Source organism: Hyperolius riggenbachi, chromosome 4 (genome assembly GCF_040937935.1).
Source record: "Hyperolius riggenbachi isolate aHypRig1 chromosome 4, aHypRig1.pri, whole genome shotgun sequence".
In the NCBI taxonomy this organism is placed as follows: Eukaryota; Metazoa; Chordata; class Amphibia; order Anura; family Hyperoliidae; genus Hyperolius; species Hyperolius riggenbachi.
The window spans coordinates 132,134,831-132,158,030 of NC_090649.1; the positions used below are offsets into that span (position 1 = coordinate 132,134,831).

Consider the following 23,200-nt stretch of genomic DNA (forward strand, 5'->3'; position numbering starts at 1 on the left):
TTGTATATCCTCCAGGATTATGCCAGTATGACAGTTGTTGGCACTAAAGAGAGATTTCATATTCCCATCAGGTTTGGGATTACCCAGGATTCCCTCTAAGGAGTGGGGAGGGTGGGAGAGGAATCAGGCCCTGGGATCAGCTGGATGAAGGGTCGATATGATTTGGCCTGCCGAGAAGAAGAAGCAGACTGTAGAATGAGTATGTTCATCTTATTTCACCATTATAACCCGTAATATGTGATGAACGGTACACCTCAGAACACAAGGCTGTATTCATAGACTTTTGTAAGGTAGAATATGTATTTGTATAAAGTACAGTATATTAGACCATCCTCAAACTTCCTATTCCACTGATACAAATACAGTTACAACAGTTATAGTTTGGTCGTAGGCAGATAGATGTCCCACTACAAATGGTGAGAGATTTATCAAACCTTGTGTACATGTGATTTGGTAGTGCTGGTGGTAGGAGCACTTTGGTGCTCCCTCCTGCCTGCATAGGAATCGGGGCTATTCACCGCCACCAGAAGCATCAGGTTATGATTCAAACATACACCAAGATAATATACTTTCTTTTTGCTGATCTAGCTATATTTCTTAAAGGGAACCTGAAGACAGTCAGAGGTATATGGCGGCTGTGTAGTAGCCACATGCTTGTTTTTAGTAGTGTCTGAAGCACACACCTGAAACAAGCATGTGGCTAATCCAGTTAGATTTCGGTCAGAAACATCTGATCTGCATGCTTGTTCAGGCCGGCTTCAGACTGCATATTGGCTCAGACTTCGGTCAGAAAAATCTGATCTGCTGCATGCTTGTTCAGGCTGGCTTCAGACTGCATATTGGCTCAGACTTCGGTCAGAAACATCTGATCTGCATGCTTGTTCAGGCCAGCTTCAGACTGCATATTGGCTCAGACTTCAGTCAGAAACATCTGATCTGCATGCTTGTTCAGGCCGGCTTCAGACTGCATATTGGCTCAGACTTCAGTCAGAAACATCTGATCTGCATGCTTGTTCAGGCCGGCGTCAGACTGCATATTGGCTCAGACTTCAGTCCGAAACATCTGATCTGCATGCTCGTTCAGGCCGGCTTCAGACTGCATATTGGCTCAGACTTCAGTCAGAAACATCTGATCTGCATGCTTGTTCAGGGCGGCAGACTGCATATTGGCTCAGACTTCAGTCAGAAACATCTGATCTGCATGCTTGTTCAGGCCAGCTTCAGACTGCATATTGGCTCAGACTTCAGTCAGAAACATCTGATCTGCATGCTTGTTCAGGCCGGCTTCAGACTGCATATTGGCTCAGACTTCAGTCAGAAACATCTGATCTGCATGCTTGTTCAGGCCGGCTTCAGACTGCATATTGGCTCAGACTTCAGTCAGAAACATCTGATCTTCATGCTTGTTCAGGCCGGCGTCAGACTGCATATTGGCTCAGACTTCAGTCAGAAACATCTGATCTGCATGCTTGTTCAGGCCGGCTTCAGACTGCATATTGGCTCAGACTTCAGTCAGAAACATCTGATCTGCATGCTTGTTCAGGCCGGCGTCAGACTGCATATTGGCTCAGACTTCAGTCAGAAACATCTGATCTGCATGCTTGTTCAGGGCGGCAGACTGCATATTGGCTCAGACTTCAGTCAGAAACATCTGATCTTCATGCTTGTTCAGGCCGGCGTCAGACTGCATATTGGCTCAGACTTCAGTCAGAAACATCTGATCTGCATGCTTGTTCAGGCCGGCTTCAGACTGCATATTGGCTCAGACTTCGGTCAGAAACATCTGATCTGCATGCTTGTTCAGGCCGGCTTCAGACTGCATATTGGCTCAGACTTCAGTCAGAAACATCTGATCTGTATGCTTGTTCAGGCCGGCTTCAGACTGCATATTGGCTCAGACTTCAGTCAGAAACATCTGATCTGCATGCTTGTTCAGGCCGGCTTCAGACTGCATATTGGCTCAGACTTCAGTCAGAAACATCTGATCTGCATGCTTGTTCAGGCCGGCGTCAGACTGCATATTGGCTCAGACTTCAGTCAGAAACATCTGATCTGTATGCTTGTTCAGGCCGGCTTCAGACTGCATATTGGCTCAGACTTCAGTCAGAAACATCTGATCTGCATGCTTGTTTAGGCCGGCGTCAGACTGCATATTGGCGACCGTAGTGCACCGCCCAAAACAGGGCTTTGGGGATTACCATGTTAGTGTGCGGTTATCCCCTTCTGGCCGGGATCCAAACAGGAAGTGAGGCTCGCTTGCAGCCACTTTCTGTTATGGAAATACGGAAGTGCACAGAAGCGTATTGTAAAAATACACTTTAATGCGTGCGCATCACAGTGCCAACATTGTGGCAAACCCTCCATTGCCATAGACTAAGGGCCGGTTCACACGGACGTCTGCCGTCGGTATTTTTGGTCGTTTAAACGTCACGTTTTAACCACTCGTAATAGGTTTCTATGAGAGCGTTTATGTTAGTATCGTCTGTCAGCGGTTGTGCAAGTTTTTTTCAGCGTCAAGGTAGATGGCGTTCTTTCGGACACTTCAAATCGATAAAAAGACCCAATCCGGACTCAACCAATCTTCACATGTGGATTCTTCAAGAATACATATTTATTTGCAGCGGTTATACAGCATAAAAAAACAGCACAACGTTTCGGGCGTGAGGCCCTTTCTCAAGTGCTTAATCAACTGGTTCACATCTCTACAATATATAACCTGCTGTGACATAGACACCCTTCTGACACATCAGTGGGCGGGCACACACTTCTATTCACAGATTAACCCTATCCGTAGAGAGCAGCTACAAAACAGTCATAAGAAACATTTTAGACTAAAGTCTTCGTTCAGGCCATGAGGAAGTTGCGTGCCCAATCGGTCCATCCACCATGCCTCCCTTCTCAGTAATAAAGTTCTAAAATCTCTTCCTTCTTGTGTTTGCACAATTTCAAGAACCTGCCACCTAAGTTGACTGACACTATGCCTCATATCAATAAAATGTCTCGCCAGGGGGTACCCTCTCTTTTTACCCTTTTCCTTCTCCTCCTTTTCCATCCTTTCTCTAAGGGACTTAGGATTGCGTATATGGCACCTATGTTCATTTAACCGTGTTTTTATATCCCTGGAGGTCTGGCCAACATAGGCCAGACCACATGGACACTTAATGACATATATGACTCCCTTGGTATCACATGTGGCAAAGTCCCTCAAGTGAATAGATTCACCTGTCATGGGATGATTCACAATATGGTAGCATTGCAATGTTGGCAACTTAAACAAAGGAATGTACCTTTTTTGGGTTCCCCCAGGAATAACTGTTTAGCTGGTCTAGATCTACTAATGTCTGCCCGCACCAAGGTATCCCTAACAGATTTCGCCTTCCTATACACAAACCTTGGGGGTGACCTGCATGTATGGGCCAACTGGGCATCTGCCTCAACCAAAGCCAGAACTTCAAGACTGTATCACGTAAAACCCAGGATTCCCTGCAATACGTGGTAACAAAATTCACCTCACTATCAACTTCCTGCTTATGCTCCCTATACGTCCTCAATGTTTCTCTCGCTATCTCTCCTACCTCTTTTGCATAATCCTCACATATTTTTTGATTGTAACCTCTTCTCACAAAATCCTGAGTCAGGAGCTGCGCCTGCTTCCAATATAATGTGTCACTTGACGTGATCCGTCTCAACCGTATATACTGACTTTTTGGAAGGCCATTCAATAAAGGCCTAGGGTGGCAGCTGCTAGCCAGCAGAAAGCCATTTTTATCCGTATCTTTACGGTATAAATCGGTATCGAATCTATTCAAGTTTTTAATTATCTCCACATCTAAAAAATGTAATATCGGCCTATCAAATTCCATTTTAAATTTCAATGTGGTATGTTTTTTATTCAGTTCATTGAAAAACACACGCAGCTCCTCCTCCGATCCCGTCCAACCAAAGAACAGGTCATCAATAAATCTGCAGTACTGATGCATGCTGTGCTGTTCTTTCAGACACCTCATGCGACTTCTATTGACGGCTGCGTTTGACAAACATCAGCGGTAAACGCGTACAATTGCCGTCGTAAGCACGCAAACGACGTCCTGGAGTATGCGGTTGACAGGAAATGGACCAGAATTCATAGGGAAGCTATCAAATGCTTTTGAACGCCAACGCTCCCTCGAAAGCTGACAACTGCAGGCAAACAGTTTTGTCAGCCGCTGTTCAAACGACATGACGATTTATGTCATTCGGTGTCCAGCGGTTGAACGCTTATAAACACAGACGCAGCACAGACGTCTGTGTGAACCGGCCCTTACATGCCTTCCAGTCCGTCGCAGAGGTCATGGGGGTAGTGTCAGTTTGTCCGCGCGGTAGATCGGCGACTTCCGGCAGACCGCACCACACTGCATGCTGTATGAAAGCACCTATAGGCTTTCATTAACATAGCGGTGAGGTGCAGTAAAATTACCTTGGCTGCAACCCTGAGGCTGGTTTCACAGTGGAATGTGTAAACTGAATTAAAGGAAGAAACAAATCAGTTTCTAACAGATTAATAGTTCATACTAGAGGTCTGTCACAGATCGATATATTGTTTTGGCTGGTGGTGAGGCATGCTGGAATGTGTGGTGTACCAGTAGTCCATTAACTGATTGCCTTGTACCAGCAGCACTCAGCTTGCAGTGCTTGGAATTTCTATAGCTGCTTTGTAGAAATCCATTGACATGAAAGTCTACGGTGCATTCTGATTCAATAGCTGAGTCAGATAGGTCACATCCATCCCAGTCTCTTAATAATGGATGCCAAAGCACATGCAGTGACAGCCAGTCGGAATATGCCTTTTCTGTGACAGTGCAGTCTCCCTCTGTTATGCCTGTACCGTAAAATAAAGCAGACGTTTAAAAATATCTTCTCGAGCCATTTCAGAAGCTCTTTCAATATGTCAGCGTCTACCTTTCTTCCTTTTCCCCTTTTTAAAACGACGTGTTTCCTAGATACCATAGTCTGCAGCCAGCTGATTGGTTAGAGAGAAGGCCAATAACTCCCCATCCAACGCTGCTCTTCAGTGTAAGGCTCTTCTGGCACAGGGTATTATACACCTCCATCATCCTTCTGAGGCTGAGGAACATCTGTGCGGCATCTATCAGACTGCAGATTCCTTGCTGCAGAGATCAGAAGGGATGCTGCGGGAGGATTCGCTGAATCCTGAGGAAAGCTTCTCATTGTGCAGCATGGACGGCGATGGTGTGAAGACTATGCAGAGCACATAGATCCCCGCTATTGACAGCTGCAGCCCAGTCCTTTTGTCTGCAAGCCGTTGGGAGCTGCACTCTTTGCTTCTCTCAGGCCGAGCTATGGCAAGGGACCGTTCCAAACAAAAGTGGAGCATCGGGCATACCTTCCTCCGCTGCAACATGAACACCGAAACACAGCGCGTCGTGGTCTTTGTCATTCTGCTGTTCCTCATATTTATTAACGTTGTGCTCATGTTCCTTCTGGCCTTCTCTTGAGTCAGCCTGGACTTTCCCTCCGGACCTCAGCATCCTATCAGCAGCCCATCATCCCTCTCTAGTTCTCCTGGTCACCTTGGCGATGCGTCCGGTACCAAATAATCGAAGCCGACACCTGTGCCTTGAAGACTTGCCATTCACAAGATGGAGAGATTTCATTACATAACTGCTGGGGATGTCTTTGTATTTTGTTCCTACGTTGTACGACAGTATTCTGTTTTTTTTCCCTTTACGTTTATGTGCTTGTATATTTTATCAAAAAGGGGATTTTTGGACAAAACGCATCTACATGCAAAACCGATCTTCATGGATTTTTGCCTTGGATAGAGAGCAGTTCCTTTTTCTGGGACATGTTGCTGGTGTGTTCCGGAGTGTCAGCCATAGATTCCCTTCAGGTATTCCAGGAGTACAGAGGACAGGAGCCAAGACCTAAAAAACCATCCTCCTCCCCCCCCCGGCCCCCCCAGCCCTCTCTCTCTCTCTTTGTTCCTGCATTTCTCTCACTGTAGAAGACTATTGTTTGCGTTTTCAGTTCTATGTCAGAGATTCACAAACACGTTTCCTTTGTAGCCAGCACTGCTAGAGTCCATGCTGTGGTTTTTTTGCCTCCCCTGTACAAGATAGACCTGCATTATGTTTGCGTTTGTTGTATTTCTTTCCACCGACCTCTGTAACTCCATGCACTGTGCGACTCACGTGTCTGTATTAACACACGCACACAGCTAAAAGCAACAATCAGGAAAATAATGATGTGAATAGTGTTAAGAGAAATCCAGTGTCGAGTTTCAGCCAAAAAGCCTTACGACTGCTTTCTCCCCTTACTGAGAAGTGAGGTTAGTATTACAGATGCCCCTTAGAACAGGAGGTTTGGGGCTTTATGTAGCAAGGCACATAGAGGTAGATTTAGTCATGTTGATGCTAGCAGAGGCATTTTTTTAAGTAATATTTGAGATTATAGAAGTGAATATTTTATTCTTGTGATTTTGGAATATTCTATACTGATAAGGGCGGATTATCATCTGTTTAGACCTAATCTGTCCCTGCATGCTCCACTGCCAAGATAAGAATCAGATCACATTGGCTCATCTATCTGTACTGTATAGCCAATTGTATTACTTTTTTATTCAACTGAATACCTGAAGATTGAGTCTTCTAGATCTGGCCACACACCTGTATGATCTAATCTGTTTTGGGATGCTTATATGAAAAGTCTTCTCAGATTCCTCATGGGAAATTTGTCATGATGGGAACTCCTACTGCTGACTCTTTGCATTGTCCATCCTGTCCATCCTATGCATTCCCTAATCCCTACTAAGGAAGTGAGCAGGAAGGATTAAGATGAAATGGCGCCCTAGACAAGATAGCAGTTTTTGCCCACTGCTGATGGTCACCTGGCTTTTTAGTAGGATTCGGTGGGGCTGGCATCCACTAGGCCCCTAGATCTTCTTTAGGCCTTAGGCAACTGCCTAGGTTTGCCTTGTGGACGATCCAGCTCTGGAAGTGAGCAAGAATAAATGTACAATTTGCAGTGGCATAGCTATGGAGCTATGGGCCCCTTTACAAGTTTTACATGGGGCCCCCCAAGCACTCTATAGATAACATTTGATACGGTGCACCAAAACCTGCAAAGGACAAACACAGTGCCAGAGTTGCAAGAAGGGGATTGGGAACAGTGTGTTAAGGATTACCACTATTCAAAGCATCTATAGAAGTGATTATTACCAACACAGGACCAATAGAGAGCTAATACTGTGATAGAGGGTGAACTTTTTGGGGCCCCTCTGGCCCAAGGGCCCGGATGCGGTCGCTACCTAGGGCTGCAGCCCTATTGCTACGCCACTGACAATTTGAGAAGCATGAAGCCTCAGACTACTTAGATGACTAATGCACTGTGATAGAGAATCCACAGGATGAGCATGAAAATCAGGAAATTAGCTTTTTTAAAAATAGAGCTTCGGCCAGTCTGGGGCATCTTTTCTTTCAGCCTTACATCCTAAGTCCTTACTATGAGGGTATAATGATGGTTTATTCTTTAGGATTGTGTTTAACACTCTTGATGTCACTGAGCACAGGGCAGAAAAAAAGTTGAATCATAAGTACGCGTGTAATATATATGTTCTTATTTAGCAAGATTTCTTGTTACATTAAACACTAACTGTGTGGCTATCAGCATAGCTCCCAACTGTCCCTTTATTGGATGGACTGTCCTTCTTTGGGGACCCAATCCCTCTGTCCATCTTTCTTCCTCATTTGACCCTCCTTCAGCAGGACCCTCGTACAGATTTCTGTAAACATACGTATCCTTCTACTAAAAAAGTGTTAGTTGACTCTAAACTTTATTACCATCCTTTAAATTGATATATTTCTTATTTCAAATGTTGATATGAAGGAAAATGAACCAGGATAGAAAAGACCAGTGTGGTTTGAATTATAAAACAACTTTTCTTTTTTTTATGAAATCTTGTATGCGTGACTAGGGGTGTGTCAGGGCAGGGCATGGCTAGAGGTGTGGTAGGGGTGTGGCTTAGGTGTCCCTCTTTCTGATTTTAAAAAGTTGGGAGGTGTGTCTATAAGTTAATTAGAAAGTTATACAACTTCCCTCACATATCAAATGAAGATTAATTTGATATGAAGATTAATTTCCAAAACAACCTTTCTGATGTATAGAATAACATTTGAATTGAATAGACAATTGACAGTTTTTTTTTATCATGATGACACTGGAATGTGTATCTCATGATTGTCAACTGTCCATAAATGTATGGACAGTCCAAAGAAATGCCCCTTTTAAAAAATAAAATCAACATCAACAACACTGTCCATAAGTTTTTGAGCACAGCCTCCTCTCTGCAGAGACTGCAGTTTACTAGTATGGGGCTATTAGTATAATATAGAAGGAACAATATTTATGGGAGGCACATGGGAGAATGGTGACTAAATGGGGGTTGTTACAAAAATACATCACCAGCACTCTGTCCCACATGGGTCTAGATTTTTTTCCAGGGGTCCAGACTTTTCTTTTTAGGTCGCATTCACAGTGGGACGTTATGGTCGTCTTATAAGTCTTATAACGCAGCTTACCGCACTGCAATGCTAATCTTATGGGCCGTTCACAGTGCGACGTTAAAGTCACATAAAAAAAATTGTTGCTTTGTGGTAGCTCACTGCTTGCAGTGCATTACCTCTTAACGCAGACACGTTGCAACTTTAATGTCGCATTAAAACGCAACGCCTCACTGTGAATACAGCCTTAAACATTTTCATATAATATAAGAAAACTCTCATACACTAGCCTAGTGTATTTGTGTATTATTATTATTCCCCCCCCCCCCCCCGTTTATCTGATCATGCATGTGTGGCCAATTTTGCACAAAACTGCTTATCCACTGCCAGGTCCAAAGGCATGTATGAAACTAAAGTGTCTGTCTATCTTCGGTATTCAGATCTTCACCTAGTATTAGATTCATCTTTCCTGGTGGCCAGAAAATGCATGACGTTTGAATCTTTATTTAATAGTTCAGTACAAAGAGCACAGCCAGGGGCATCCAATCAGAATTCTCTCTGCTCCTGTAGTTTAGCAGATTCAGGCCACTGCAAGGCTATGTTATGGGTTACTCCGCACAACCCTCTTTGCCTTATTCAATAAATATCCTCTAAAATCCTTCTAATTTAGTTAAAATATTAAAATGACTCTTCTAGCATCATTCTTATGCCAAATTTGCCTTGAAAGCTGGGGCTGTGTGCAACACCTGCTAGCCCCAGTGAGCACTATTTTATGACATGTTACAAACACATAGACAAGTATTACAGTGAAATGTTTTGCCTAGTATATGTATTTTTTTCTTGTTTTTCTGGTGCCAAAATGTAGGTTTTCATTTTGCAAGTTTTGTTTTTTGATTTTTTTTTTTTTGGATGTCTAAATTCTCCTTTATGCACTTTCAAAAAAATAAATAAATCTCTTTTCTACACTTCTGGAATGTGCGCTTATGTACTCAAAACTAAGATGAATAGTTGTCCAAAGTGACCACCCAGGAGCTTTGTTTCATTTTAATGCTGAAACCTGATTGGGTGTTCTGGGCAACTGCCTTCTGTATTTTCTGTGGAGTTGTCTTAATTGATCTCCACTCTTTATAGCTGGTGTTTTTAACCTCCCTAGCGGTATAGACAGAAATGTCCGTTCAAAAAAACATGCTGTGAACAGTATAAACATGCATACACATCAATACTCTCCTGCACTGTATACTAGACCATTGCTTGACACATTTTGGCAAGTTACAGGAAAAAAAAAGTTTTAAAAATAAATGTTATCACTGTTTGCACAGAAATCCTGGGGAAATTGAACGCTGGGAAGGTTAATGTGACTCTGTACTGCTAAACCTGTGTTTTCTTAGTGTTGTGATAGGAACACTATGTACTTCTCAGACCAGTACATATTTTTGTGTTTTACTGGCTTCTGTGCTCCTGTCTGCAACAGACATAAATTCCTGGAGAAGTCCGTACCATTGTTTACAATCCAATCAAACATGTAACCATACACTTGCACCATACACAAATGCTAAATAAAGCATGTATCAAGATAAACTGCAGTAACTGGAGAGGTGTGAGCTGAAGACTGCTTGAGATAGGAACGACAAGGGTCGGTTCACACTGGAACTTATTTGCTAAATGGGTCGGTGAAAACAGATCCAATTTCTATTTGAATGGATCCGTTTCCGTTCCTGTTGAGTTGGTTCAGTACCGTTTTCCCAGATCAATCGCCAAAGTAGATTTGGTTGGCTAGAATGGTCCGTTTTATTGCCAGTGTGTACCACAGGATCTGTTTCTCATTGCCCCAATGCCACTAGTGCGCCAGCGCCTGTTTCCGTTCCGCTGGGCTCCACCGCCGGGAAAAATTGTTGCAGCACCAACCTTGTGGTCTGTTCAGCGGAGTATGAGGGACGGATCTGTTCGAACGAACCACTGTGAACAGATCCATTGGTTAACATTGGATCTGTTCGCATCCATTACAATCCATTCAACTATGTTCCGTGACCGGACCATTTTTAATTGCCAGTGTGAACTGGGTTAAAGTGAATGAGCTAACATTTGTAAAGGATTTTTCTTCTGTAGGCCTGTAAGGGGATAGGCAGTTTAGAAGAGAACCCTAAGTGCATGTGTATTTCCCTAGCAGCCTAAGGAGTCAATGGCTGTTAATTCATTCACTTTTTCTGCCCATCTTCTGCTTAAAATAACGTTTCAGCACCCTGCAATTAAAAAGTACCAAAAAATAGGTAAAAAAGCACTATACAAATTATTCTATTTTCTTGCTTACTAACTGGCATTAAAGGCATTTTATTGATAAGGTGTGAAAAAATTGAATTGAATAAAGGCCAAGGGGTTTGATGCACAAAGCTGCAGTACTGCTGTACGAAGACAGCACACAGCAATATTACCATTACTACCGGCAGCAGAAAAACCAAAGTTTGCTTTCTTAAAACAGAAAGAATTTGCGATAATTCAGGTTGGAGTGAGCTTGAGATGTCTCCCAGTGCATCACTGCTGAATATATGCAATGTCAGTACCTCTCGGTGTTACAAGCCCTACTCCAAATTAATCCATGCCATGAACTGATGAGGACCAAACAATCCGAAACAGTCTGTATGCATGTTAGATTATTATAGCTCTGTACAAATTAACAAGCTGACACATCATTGCATTCCAGCGGTTCTGGAGGTGTGTTTAGCTTCTAAGGGTAACCATGGTTAATTTGCATATATTCAGCAGTGGTGCACTGGGAGACATCTCAAGCTCACTCCAACCTGAATTATCGCAAATTCTTTCTGTTTTAAGAATGCAAACTTTTGTTTTTCTTAGCATTTTAGTAAGGGGGCTTTTAGGACCATTGTAGCCCCTTACACACTCCAATGAGTTCTGGTTCACCATGAGCTTGCTGGTTAGTCTGTACCTACTGGCAGCAGGTTACCGTGAGTTACGTTATTAGCGTGACCCGCACTACTTGAGTACCTTGATGGCAAAGGGGGATAAGTTCCCTTCGGGGAACACCGGAAGGGCCCTGCTGTATTGTGGGGCCTGTGGCTACTCATGCACGTTTTGTGGGGGTGTTTTAGGGCAATCACGCTTTTTCCGTGCATGGGGCTAATAGCCTTGCTTACCCGGCCAAGAAAGCTAAAAAAAAAAAAATTGCTACAATAATGCGAGTTAGCAATGCCATTACCATAACAACACTTGCGTTACTCGAGTACCATGGGCCATGCTAATAGCATAACTCACAGTAACCTGCTGCCAGTAGTAGTGGTAATATTGCTATGCTCTGTATTCGCACAGCAATATAACTGCTTTGTGTATCAACCTCAATGTCTGTTAGGGGGAGGAGGAGGGTAAAAAAAATGTACCTTCTGGTTAGGAACTGAATGTGGGACTCAGTACAAGGCAAGATTGCTAGCTTCTACACTACTAAAGATGGTCACTAACAATACAATGTGCTGAACGATCCTTTACAAATTATTCTTTGTATGAACGATTGGAAATGATCATTTGGGGCCACTAATGGACAAAAATCTCCTAACCAAATTTGTTTACGTTAATGAAATCGGTCTTTTTTTTTCCGATCAACTTCATTAATCTGATTGGATTGGTTAGGAGATTTTTGTCCATTAGTGTTCCAAAATGATCATTTTCAATTGTTCATATGAAAAATCGTTCGTAAAAGATCGTTTGGAAAATTGTATTATTAGTGGCATCCTGAGAGCAGAGGAGTACATGGCAGGCACAACTTGTTACAAGAAGGCCTAGAGCTTCCCCTGCAAGATGCTTTTACAAGAATTCCCTGGAGAACATTTGTCCTGTGTACACTGACAGCTCATGGATGGGAGGGTGAAGGCAAGTATGTAAACAATTCTCTATCAAGAAGGTATCCAAAACCAAACCGATTCCACCCATCTAAGTTCATGTATTTATCTTTTAATCACCACAGAACCTCCTGCAGTGCTTTTGCAAACAAAGACTTTTTACAGTTTGGAGTACAGGCTGTTCATGTGTCTGGGAAGGGAGTCCTCAAACTTCTGCCCAGATGATTGGGGTTACTTGGGCAGAATGTTTCCTTTATGCCCAAGTCTTTGGGATCATCTCAGCAAAGCAGCAACAGGAAGGTACTCCAGAGAGGACATAGACTTCAGTAAGAGCCTGACAGAGGTGGGAACCCTTCCTCAATCCTTCCACAGCGACCAAAAAGTTTTTCTTATATACCTACCTTCTGTCAGTGATTACAAGTCTCACCCCAGTACAAGAAGTGCTGTTTCAGCAAATTCTAATAATAACTTTAACCATGTCACTTCTGGCTAGTTTAACCATGTTTGTGACTAGAAGCTCCATGTTTGGTGGAAGTGCAGTTTTCCCTCTGCTGGGAGGAAGCTGGGTACACGAGTCACACCTGCAGTTCTTACTAGGCAAAGATAGAACATCTCACCTCACCTACACTCTGTGCCATTCACATCCCCTTCCTGTGCTGAATCTGAGGAAGAAGTCTGGATCATTGTACAGGCGAGATTATGACCATAAAAACGTTCATGATACTTGAAATAATAGCATTTCCCAAAATATTTAATTGCAGTTAATATCCAAACACCTTTTTATGCCTCGTTTGTAAGCCCTTTTAACCACTTGCCGACCAGTGGCTTTCTGGCTGGTCTGTGCTGCGTAGGCTCTCCAGCCCGCAGCACAGATCAGGTTTTAGCCAGGGCGATCAGACTTACCCCCTTTTTTCCCCACTAGGGGGATGTCCTGCTGGGGGGGTCTGATCGCTGCCGGCTCTCTGCGCTTTGCGGGGGGGGGCTCTTCAAAGCCCCCCTCCGCAGCGTTTTCGGCGCTCCCTGGCTTCCCGTCCCTCCCTCTCCCTCCATGGCCTGCGCAGGACGGTTATCCGTCCTGCGCATTGAAGGATAGGCTTCAGCCTATCATATGCCGGCGATCCCCGGCCAATCAGAGGCCGGGGATCGCCGATCTGGCTTACGGCGCTGCTGCGCAGCAGCGCCATATGATGTAAACAGCGGGGATTTCTTCCCCGCGTGTTTACATTTTGCCGGAGAGCCGCGATCGGCGGCTCTCCGGCTGTTCACGGAGACAGCCTCCGTGAATGGACATGGAAAGGCCGCTCGAACGAGCGGCCGTTTCCATGGAAACTTGCAGACGACCAGTTTACGCCAATCGGCGTTAGCTGGTCGTCAAGAGGTTAAAAGACCACGAAAGTGTGCATGTTTGGTTATGTTTAATGACACTTTTCACTTTTTGTGTTTCGTTCCAATCCTCGGATCGGATGTCATTCATGATCGCCAGGGCATCGTGATTAACAGTGATGAATTGTTATATTCCGCCATTTAGATAAATTGGCAGAGGGCAGAGAGCACTTTCCACAATAGTCCACAAAATTCGCAATATAAGGCCCAGTGCACACCATAACCGCTAGCAGATCCGCAATACGCTAGCGGTTTTGGGAGCGGATTTCAGAGCGATTCTAGGTATGTTTAGAGACGTTTTCTAAACATACCTAGCGGTTTTGGGTGCGTTTTTGTGTAGCAGATTACACATATTGTTACAGTAAAAGCTGCTACTGAACAGGTTCTGTAACAAATACGCCTGGCTCTGATATAGCGTTTTTCAGAGCGGTTTGCGTTTTTCCTATACTTTACGTTGAGGACGAAACGCTTCAGAAAACCGCAAACGTGCAGCAGGAGACACATTTGCAGTTTGCTACAAACCTCAAACCGCCGGTGTGCACCATCCCATTGAAAAACATTAGCCAAGCATATTTACATGCAGATGCGGCTGGCGGTTCGCACGTAAAACCGCTCAGTGTGCACTGGGCCTAAGTCCTGTTATGCCAGTCCTGTTTCAAACTCTTCTTCTCCTTGACTCCAGGCCAACGTGCAGAGGATTATTATTATTGATTTATAAAGTGCCAACATATTCCGTGGCGCTGTACAAAGTAAGAAACAAACATGGGGTACATAATAATACAGACATTGGTGTAGACCAATACACAATTAGTGACAAAATACAAAAATTACACAAAGTACAGAATACAAAATACAGAATTGGTAATGATAGTGATAAAAGTAACATGATGAATAAAATGTATAATGATTTCCAAGACACAAAAGGGGGAGAGAGCCCTGCCCTTGCGAGCTTACAATCTAAAGACCTCATGATGACCTCAGAAAACAGTGCGTATCATGATGACCTCAGAAAACAGTGCGTAGTGTAGTCTGCTTTCTCATAAGTAGTTATGGGGTCCACCACCCGATGGCCAAAGACTTTCCATAGTATTTTAATGGGTCACCAGCCTTCACCTTTCTGTCTGGACCACAGTACCACCAGGATGGCATGCTCAACTGGTTCTGTGGCTGCCCACAGAACCAGTAAAACTACGGTTATTGGGTCCAGAAAGTTCAGTGGTGAAGTGCCTACTGGTTACTACCTGCCACTGCACCCCCTACTGCTTTGCATCACATGAATAAATCTGGGGGTTCTGTCTGGTTGAAGGACTCTGTATGGGGTAGCTATATCTGTCTTCATATATATCAAAGCTCATATATATATTTAGGTTTAAATCCCAGCGAGGGCACTATCTGCACAGAGTTTGTATGTTCTCCCCATGTCTGTGTGGGTTTCCTCTGGGGACCCTGGTTTCATCCCACATCCTAAAACATACAGATAAGGCTTCTCCTGAATTGGCCCTAGACTATGATGGACCTACAACTGATTAGGATTAGATTGTGAGCTCCTCTGAGGGACAGTTAGTGACATGACTATGTACTCTGTAAAGCACTGTGGAATATGTCGGCGCTATATAAATATTAAATAAAAAAGCTGGAGAGTATGTACCTCGTATACATTTATTTGGGTGCCTCTGTGGGGTCTACCAATTGGTTCAATGGTACCGTATATACTTGCATATAAGCCAAGGTACCCACTTTTCCCTCAGAAACCAGGAAAAAGTGATTGACTTGCGCATAAGCCCGCTATCCAGTATAGCCCCCTCCACTGATGTGCCCCCAGTACAAGTCAGCCCGCCTCCCCATAGCCAAATGTGACCGAAGGATGATACAGCTGTGTCTTAAGATGCCATAGATATGAGAGACAGCGATTGCCACACAGGAAGGATCCCCAATCATTGCACTGCTGACATATTGCTTGCACACTCTGATTCACAGGCCAGGGGACACAGGTAGTGCACTCTGCAGGGGATGGGGAGCAGGGACATAGCAGGGAGCCAGCTGGCAAGAGCAGGATCACTAGTGCACAATCCTTACACCCCTCTGCCAGTAACAAAACCTGCTCAAACGTCCGTTCTGCTCCACTGATTGGCATATAAGCCGAGGGGGTAACTTTTCCGCACATTGTTTTGCTGAAAAATTAGGCTTATACGCAAGTATATACGGTATGTTATCAGCACCAAAATGCAGCTTCCGGGAGATATCTGGTGCTGAAAACATCTGGTGAAAAAATAGCAGTGCGGCCAGCTTTTACACCTATGGATAGTCGGGAGGTTTTTCCTCCTATCCTATAAATTTTTTTAGTTTCAAACCACTGCCCACAGTGTGCTCTGAGGTGACACTGCTGCTTAATGTTCTTACATTCAGAGCAATGAGTGTATAAATAAACAGTGATAATGTCTCATGTGGTTCACGGGAGCAGTTAGTGTGAAACCATTAGCATAACACAGACGTAAAGACATCTATTCCTGTAAAATCCACCCTTTACAGCATATGGTATACATCCCGGTTTCATATAATACATTACAACGGCATCAGGATCCAAAGGAGTTAATGCAGAACGGATAATTCTACAAAGAATCCTTGTTACCTAGGTACCGTGATAAAGTAACCTCCAGGGAATCCTGCGACCTTCAGTCCTTTGTGTCCTAGGGGCTCGCTGAAAGCCCTTCTGCATGAATCATGGCTGCTTGGGGAGGGTCAGCTAGTCTCTGGCCTATCCACTGATTTTATAAGGGCTTACTGCACACCTGCCAAAGCACTACAATTCCACTGACAAGCTACAAGAGGCTGTGCTGGTAGGAGCAAGCAGTCACAGGGAGCTCAGAAGACAATGAGTCACAAGGACTGGATGATGAGGTCACCAGGGTGGAAGGCTAAAGCTGGCTGTGCAAAATAATAGGTTGGATTAGGATAAAAAAGGTTTCAGGACTGAAGGACAATTCTACATGAAACAGAAACTTTAGGAATGACAGAAAGAATCAGCAATAAATCAGTCATTTTTACCATTATATTGGAGAGGACATTAAAGGGCTGGATTAAATAAACTCTGTAACAAAATTTTCATCCTTATTTCTTCTATCCTATAAGTTCCTATAGCTGTTCTAATGTGCTCTGGCTTACTGCAGCCTTTCCTATTTGCACAGTGGCTGTATTATCTCTGTTATATGATCTAATCTTCTCTCCTCTGTCGGCTCTGTCGGGCCGAGACAGTAAGGCTGGAATGTGCTGTGGTGCTTGTGATTGGATAGAAGCTTTACACAACCTCTCAAGGCCCCCTGCATACTCTGTATGACTCACACACTGAGCTACTCTCAGCCTATCACTTGCTATGTCTTTTGTTTGTAAACACTGCATAAAACTGGCAATTACAAGCCAGGATTGCAGCAGGGAGAGGCAGAAACAGCACGGAGGGGCCCAGGAGAACATAATGAATAGAATGGTATGCTTTTTATTTTTAGAATTTTACAGTACAGTTTCTCTTTAAGATGTAATGAGGCTCTAGGCAAGCTAGTAGAATTGGGGCCCCCTTATGGTCCTTTTGGAAAGCTGTAGTGGACAGAGGTCAAAGAAGGTGGCAGGTGGGACACTTGACACCCACTAGGACCCAAACACCTGCCTTGGTTGCCTGGTGGAAGATCCTGCTCTGTGTAAGGCCAGTTGCGAGAATGTAACAGCAGTGGCCACAGAATGATGACTACATAACTATAATGTCTGTCCTTATAGTTATAATATGATTATTCTTGGTTAGACTGGAAAATGATTTTTTTGTCTATGAGGTAACCACAGCTCATAAAGACACCAGACTGAATTGGATTGATCTTCCGAATGAGAAATATTATTTCTCTGAGAGAAAACTAATGTTGAGGGTGTGTACATGCAACATAAACATGTTCTCTGCTGCTCTACTTGGGCTTGCTTATGTCATGACTGTTCAACACAACAGATGTGATCAGGGTCAGAGTTACATCCCTGGAGCCTATAGGCACAGAAATTCTGGCACCCTGAACTCCACCTTCCGCTAATCCTGATGTTCACCCACCAAACTGCATTGTAAATGTGTTGGCTGCCCACGTTGCCAGGCAGGCCCAGCTGCCACCTATACCCCTGCCTTGCAGGCCTGTGCTCAACATTCTGGAGCTGCACTGATGTTATCCTCCCCCAGAGCATAGGGAACTGAATGGGCGGGCTGGAAGGGACAGCCGTTCCAGCCCACCCATCCACCAGGGAGCTGATCACTACCAAGGGAGCATAGAGAGCCAAATGGGCCGTCCCATCCAGCCCACCTATCCAGCTATGATTCAGGGGTCGTGACGTCAGTGTGGTTCCAAGATGCTGAGTTCGGGTTTGCAAACCTGTGACAAGCACCTCTCAGCACTCAGGTGCCTCTAAGCTCATACCTAGTGTGCCTCGTCCTATGTTCGGCTCTGGATGTGATGTAGAGGGCTCAGAGTATTGGATCGCCATCTTATGTCTATGAGTACCTTAAAAGTGCAGGACTCAGTACAAGAATACAGCTAGCAAGAGACACAAAATAGACAAACAGTGTGAAACTTTTGCTGGTGGAAGCTGCCCATGAATGGTAGAAAGATGAATGCATGCAGCAATAGGAATACCTCATTCGAGTCACTGACAGATATGAAAAGTAGGCCAAGGACCTCAGAAAAAAAGCAGATACCACTGGAAGCCAATAGTATAGCATATTGAACAAATGTAGTCTAAAATAGTGTGAAAGGTGCACTGACAGTCCAGATACCCGCTATGTAGCTGTGTGGGGGGAGTATGACCTTGTCACCACATAGATTTTTCGGATTTTCTTGTTTTCAAAGGTCAAACTCCCAAGGAAAAAAAAGCTAATTGTACAGGAGCAGAATAAAACTGACCTCAAAGTATAATAACACTGTGTAGGAGGACGGCACCAAAGTGTATAAAACTGTTTAAAAAACATTTAAAATGAGATAGAAAAGATTACTCACCTCCCAGGTATAGTCACATGCCACAGGTAAAGCCAACACTTTCTTAAAGCTTTAATAAATTGTTGTCTTTACCTGTGGAATGTGGCCTTCCTTGGGGTAACTAATCCTGATTGTTCTATTTTAAGTGTTTTATACATTTTGTTTAGCACACTTGAGTGGCTTCCGCCGACGCATTGAGTCGCATCCCTGCTTGACAATGTGCCTCATACGTGTGTACGAGGCTTGATGTTGGCCAATTTGTCCATTGGCTGGAGCTCAGACACCTGTCCACGACTCTACACTTCCCCTGACAAGTGGAGACAGTCATGGAGCCCCAGCGTTGTTAAGTGCTGGGTATCTGCTCTGTTGGCCTATTTAGAGTTACCTAAGTCTGTATCTCTGGTGTGTACCACTTCACTGCCCCGTGTATGACACTCATAGAGGTCCCCAATAAGAAAACTGGTCTAGAAGATCCACCCCCATCCCGAGTTTTAGCTTTTAATAGTAAGATAGACTTGTCTAAATGTTCCACGCTGTGAGACTTTTAAAAATGTCAATCATGTGGGCACATATTATGCTGAGTAATCTCTGTCACGTGACTATGAGTGAGAAAGCATATTTTACCTGTTGTTTTAAAAACTGGTAGCACAGCCTAGCCCATTAAAATCTCTCCAGAAACTTCATCCATCATACTGTAATACAAAAGAAACCAAGAAGGGCGGTGATGTTCTTATTTACTTGAGTGATTTCCAATAGTGAGTTATATTAAACACCTGCTGAGCATACAGTATGCAGGGAAGATGTCAAAGCACCAGGAGTGTGTGTATGTATAAGGTTCCTATAGGTGTAAAAAAAAAAAAAAAATTCTAACATTTGTACAGCACTTTTATCCTGTTGGACTCCAATCACTTGTAAAATATCTGGTTGGAGGCCCAGACGCTGATCTCTTCCTCCACCACACACTTCATGTGCTGTACTGCAGTCTTCTCAGACTCAATTCTGCATTCTAGGATTCTGATATCCCTGTAGATGTGCATTGATCCCTTTAGAACACAAAAAGGATTTTATCTGGGAACATTTGACTTCTTGTTTCCTAATCTAGTCAGAGTAATGAAAAATCTGGAAAAGGTTATTCTCTTCCTCTGGTTGCAAGAAAGCATAATGTAAATTACATTCAATAGGGTGGCATAGTGGTTAGCACTTTTGTCTTGTAGTGCTGGGTCCCCGGTTCGAATCATAGCCAGGGTATTGTATGCATGGAGTTTGTATGTTGTCTGCTTGGGTTCCCGCCGGGCACTCTAGATACATACACCACATGATACATACATAGACATGTGACTATGGCAGGGATTAGATTGTGAGCCCCTCTGAGGGACAGTTAAATGACAAGACAATATAAATCCTAAATAATAAAAATAAATTATTTGTCATTTCTTAAGGGCCCGTTTCCACTATGGCAAATTCGCATGCATTATCTGAATGCGAATTCGCATAGCAATGTATTTTAATGGGCCTGTTTCCATTACAGGCAAAATTCGCTTCTCCGCACAGACGGGAAAAAAATGGACGCCTCTGTAACAAATTTCTGTGCGTTTTTGCGTACACGTTTATGCGTGTGGAAGTCAACAGTGATGAATGGTGACGGGAAAATAAAATGTAAAAAAATGTGCATAGGCATGCGAATCCGTAGCTTTTTTTTTTTCTATGCGGTTTTGCCTAGGTATAGTGGAAACGGGTACTTAAGGTCACGGCTAGCTGCAAAATGGAACAGACATGTCATTTTTAAAGATATTCTGCTAGAAAGTAGCGTGTGTGACAATGATATGTTATATCAGATTCTCAGCATACATGTAATACCAGCTTCTCAGCATCAGAAAAATGAAACGTGTGTCAACATGGGTTCAACGATTTGCGCAACCTGCAGATGCTAAAGCTTTCTTAAACATGCAAAGAAAATTACAGAGTTGAAACCACAAGCAGTAGAGATATTTACAAGAACCAGATTCCTGTTAACTGCTAAAGAGGACCAACTATGCTAAGGATGCCTAGTGATTTGCAGAAGGCAGTATTACCATGCTTTCACTCAGGTCTACACTTGTGGAGTTGAGTCATTGGAATATTTTTTTTTTTTTTTTTATTGGTTATTTATTTCATACCATGATCATGAGGGATGCTAGGAAATCACTGAGGGGCCACATGCAGCACTGGCTAAGCACCACCAAACTTAAAGCACACCTTAAATTAGAGAGATTTAAATCGATGACAGAGAGGCACCAAATTAGGGTAACTTACTTGCTGGCAAGTGGAGTTGTTGCTGTTGTTTTTCTTTTGAATAAAGAACTATTTTTTGAAAACAGACAACTTGTGTCTGACTACCTGGAGGTAAGTCCATCACTAATTCCTTTTTAAACAGTTTTTAAATATTTTAGCCTAATTTGGCAATACCAATGTATCATCAATCTCTATCGTTGTCCACCCTTGGTAGAGGGGTGAATCCCCATTTTCCTTGTACTACAGAGAGCGACATTTTAACCTGAGTGGGGACGGGTTCATGATGCCCACCTGCCTACACGGTACTTACCTTGGAGGTAACCCACGCTTCTGAGTGATATTCAAGACGTCATTGCTTCTTTTTCGCAACCATAACTTACTACACCATTTGGACCCTTGGTTTTTTTCCCTTTATTTATTTATTTTTAAGTGAGGGGGATATGGAGGCTGACATATTTATTTTCTTTTAAACAATGCAGTTTGCCTGGCTGTCCTGCTGATCCTCTACCTCTAATGCTTTAAGCTATAGACCCTGAACAAGCATGCAGATCAGGTGCTCTGACTGAAGACTGACTGGAATACCCACGTGCTTGTTTCAGGTGTGTGATATAGGCACTACTGCAGCTAGAAAGATCAGCAGGATGCTAGGTAACCGGAATTGTTTAAAAGGAAAAAATATGGCAGCCTCCATATCCCTCTCACTTTAGGTGTCCTTTCATGCCCACATACACAGAGCAGTATGTATGAGTAGGGAACAGAACACAGCACAGCAAAAAACAAAACAAAATGATATATACACAATATATATAAAAGAAGAATTACTATATGGGACAGCTTCTCTGACCCATCCCAATCCTCACCTTATTACAATCCAATGGGACATGGGTGATCTTCCATCTAACCTGTCCATTTCTGCAAGGGCAGGGTCTGCGCTATTTCACACATCCTAGCTCCGCCCCTCAATGCATGAGCATGTTATTACGTGGCAAAGTGTAGGAATTAGTCCGACTCTTTGTTTTGATGGACCTTATGCTATGTCAGAATAGATCCACCTATGATGGAGGCAGGGAAGCCTAAATGCGTTCACATATTTATAATGTGTAGCCCAGTGGGGAGCCAGTCCAACACTAACCAGAAGGGCCTGACGGTGTGTCTGATTAGATCTGGCGGCAGCCATATTGGTCCTTGTCGGACATAGTTCGTCATCAAGAACTAGAGGAAATTTCCCACTATCAGACCATGCTCCACCAGGGTTGTGATCGCTGGAGAGTTAAGAAACTTAAATGCCCACTAATGCTGCAATCTTGATTGTACAATCTTATCATATTTCTGTAGTAGAAGGGTAAACTAATGGCATATTTTGCTTTGAATGGATATGTAAGTTAGTCCCTCATTGTACATTGAAGTGGTTAGATTGTACAATCAAGATTCTATCCTTAGTTGGCACCTTTACTGTTGATTTGACCAACCAGCAGCACTCAGCAGGGACATCAGTGCACCAAGAGCAAAAGGTTCTAGGCTGTAAGATCTAATTACAGTTCTGAAGATCGCTACCTATGTCCTTACATTGTTCAGTGTGAATATATACTGAAACAGGCTGCCTTGGGTTAGGATACTGAACAAGCAGGCTGTGGCCTCATTAATGAAATAAAAGATCATTATTATTGCTTACATAAATTAAATCAAAGAAAGACGTTGTACATTTTGCATCTTTTCACAGTTGATCAGCGATGGCAGTGTGGTGTATGCAGAGGCCCTGTGGGACCATGTCACTATGGATGACCAAGAACTGGGCTTCAAGGCCGGCAGCGTCATTGAAGTGATGGATGCCACCAACAAAGAGTGGTGGTGGGGCAGAATCCTCGACAGTGAAGGATGGTTCCCGGCAAGCTTTGTGCGAGTGAGTACTGAACCAGATCAATAACAGGATGTGACATGATCAATGTGCGACGCCTGACTCCCTAATGCATATATATCATGCCTGTATATCTGAAGTACAGCAGCAGACATTTCTCCATCAATAAAACTATACATTATATTGTGCCAAACACGATGGAGCTATCCACTTAGTTTCAGGGCCCACTTATAATGGATAATCTACTCTAGAACACATAGAGAATAATAAGTACAATATATTAGAGTCAGTCATGTTACGTTTCTTCTGTATTTTGCCTTTTTATTGTATATTGTCAGTGAGCACTGCAGTGGA

General features: G+C 43.5%; 1 protein-coding gene across 1 annotated transcript in view; it reads left to right on the plus strand.

Annotated features, from left to right (window-relative positions):
* LOC137571500 (uncharacterized) overlaps window positions 1–23,200 on the plus strand; it is a 189,014-nt gene that overhangs the window by 150,068 nt on the left and 15,746 nt on the right. The window contains 1 exon segment of the mRNA XM_068280710.1: window positions 22,712–22,891. Coding sequence (XP_068136811.1) covers window positions 22,712–22,891 — 180 coding nt within the window.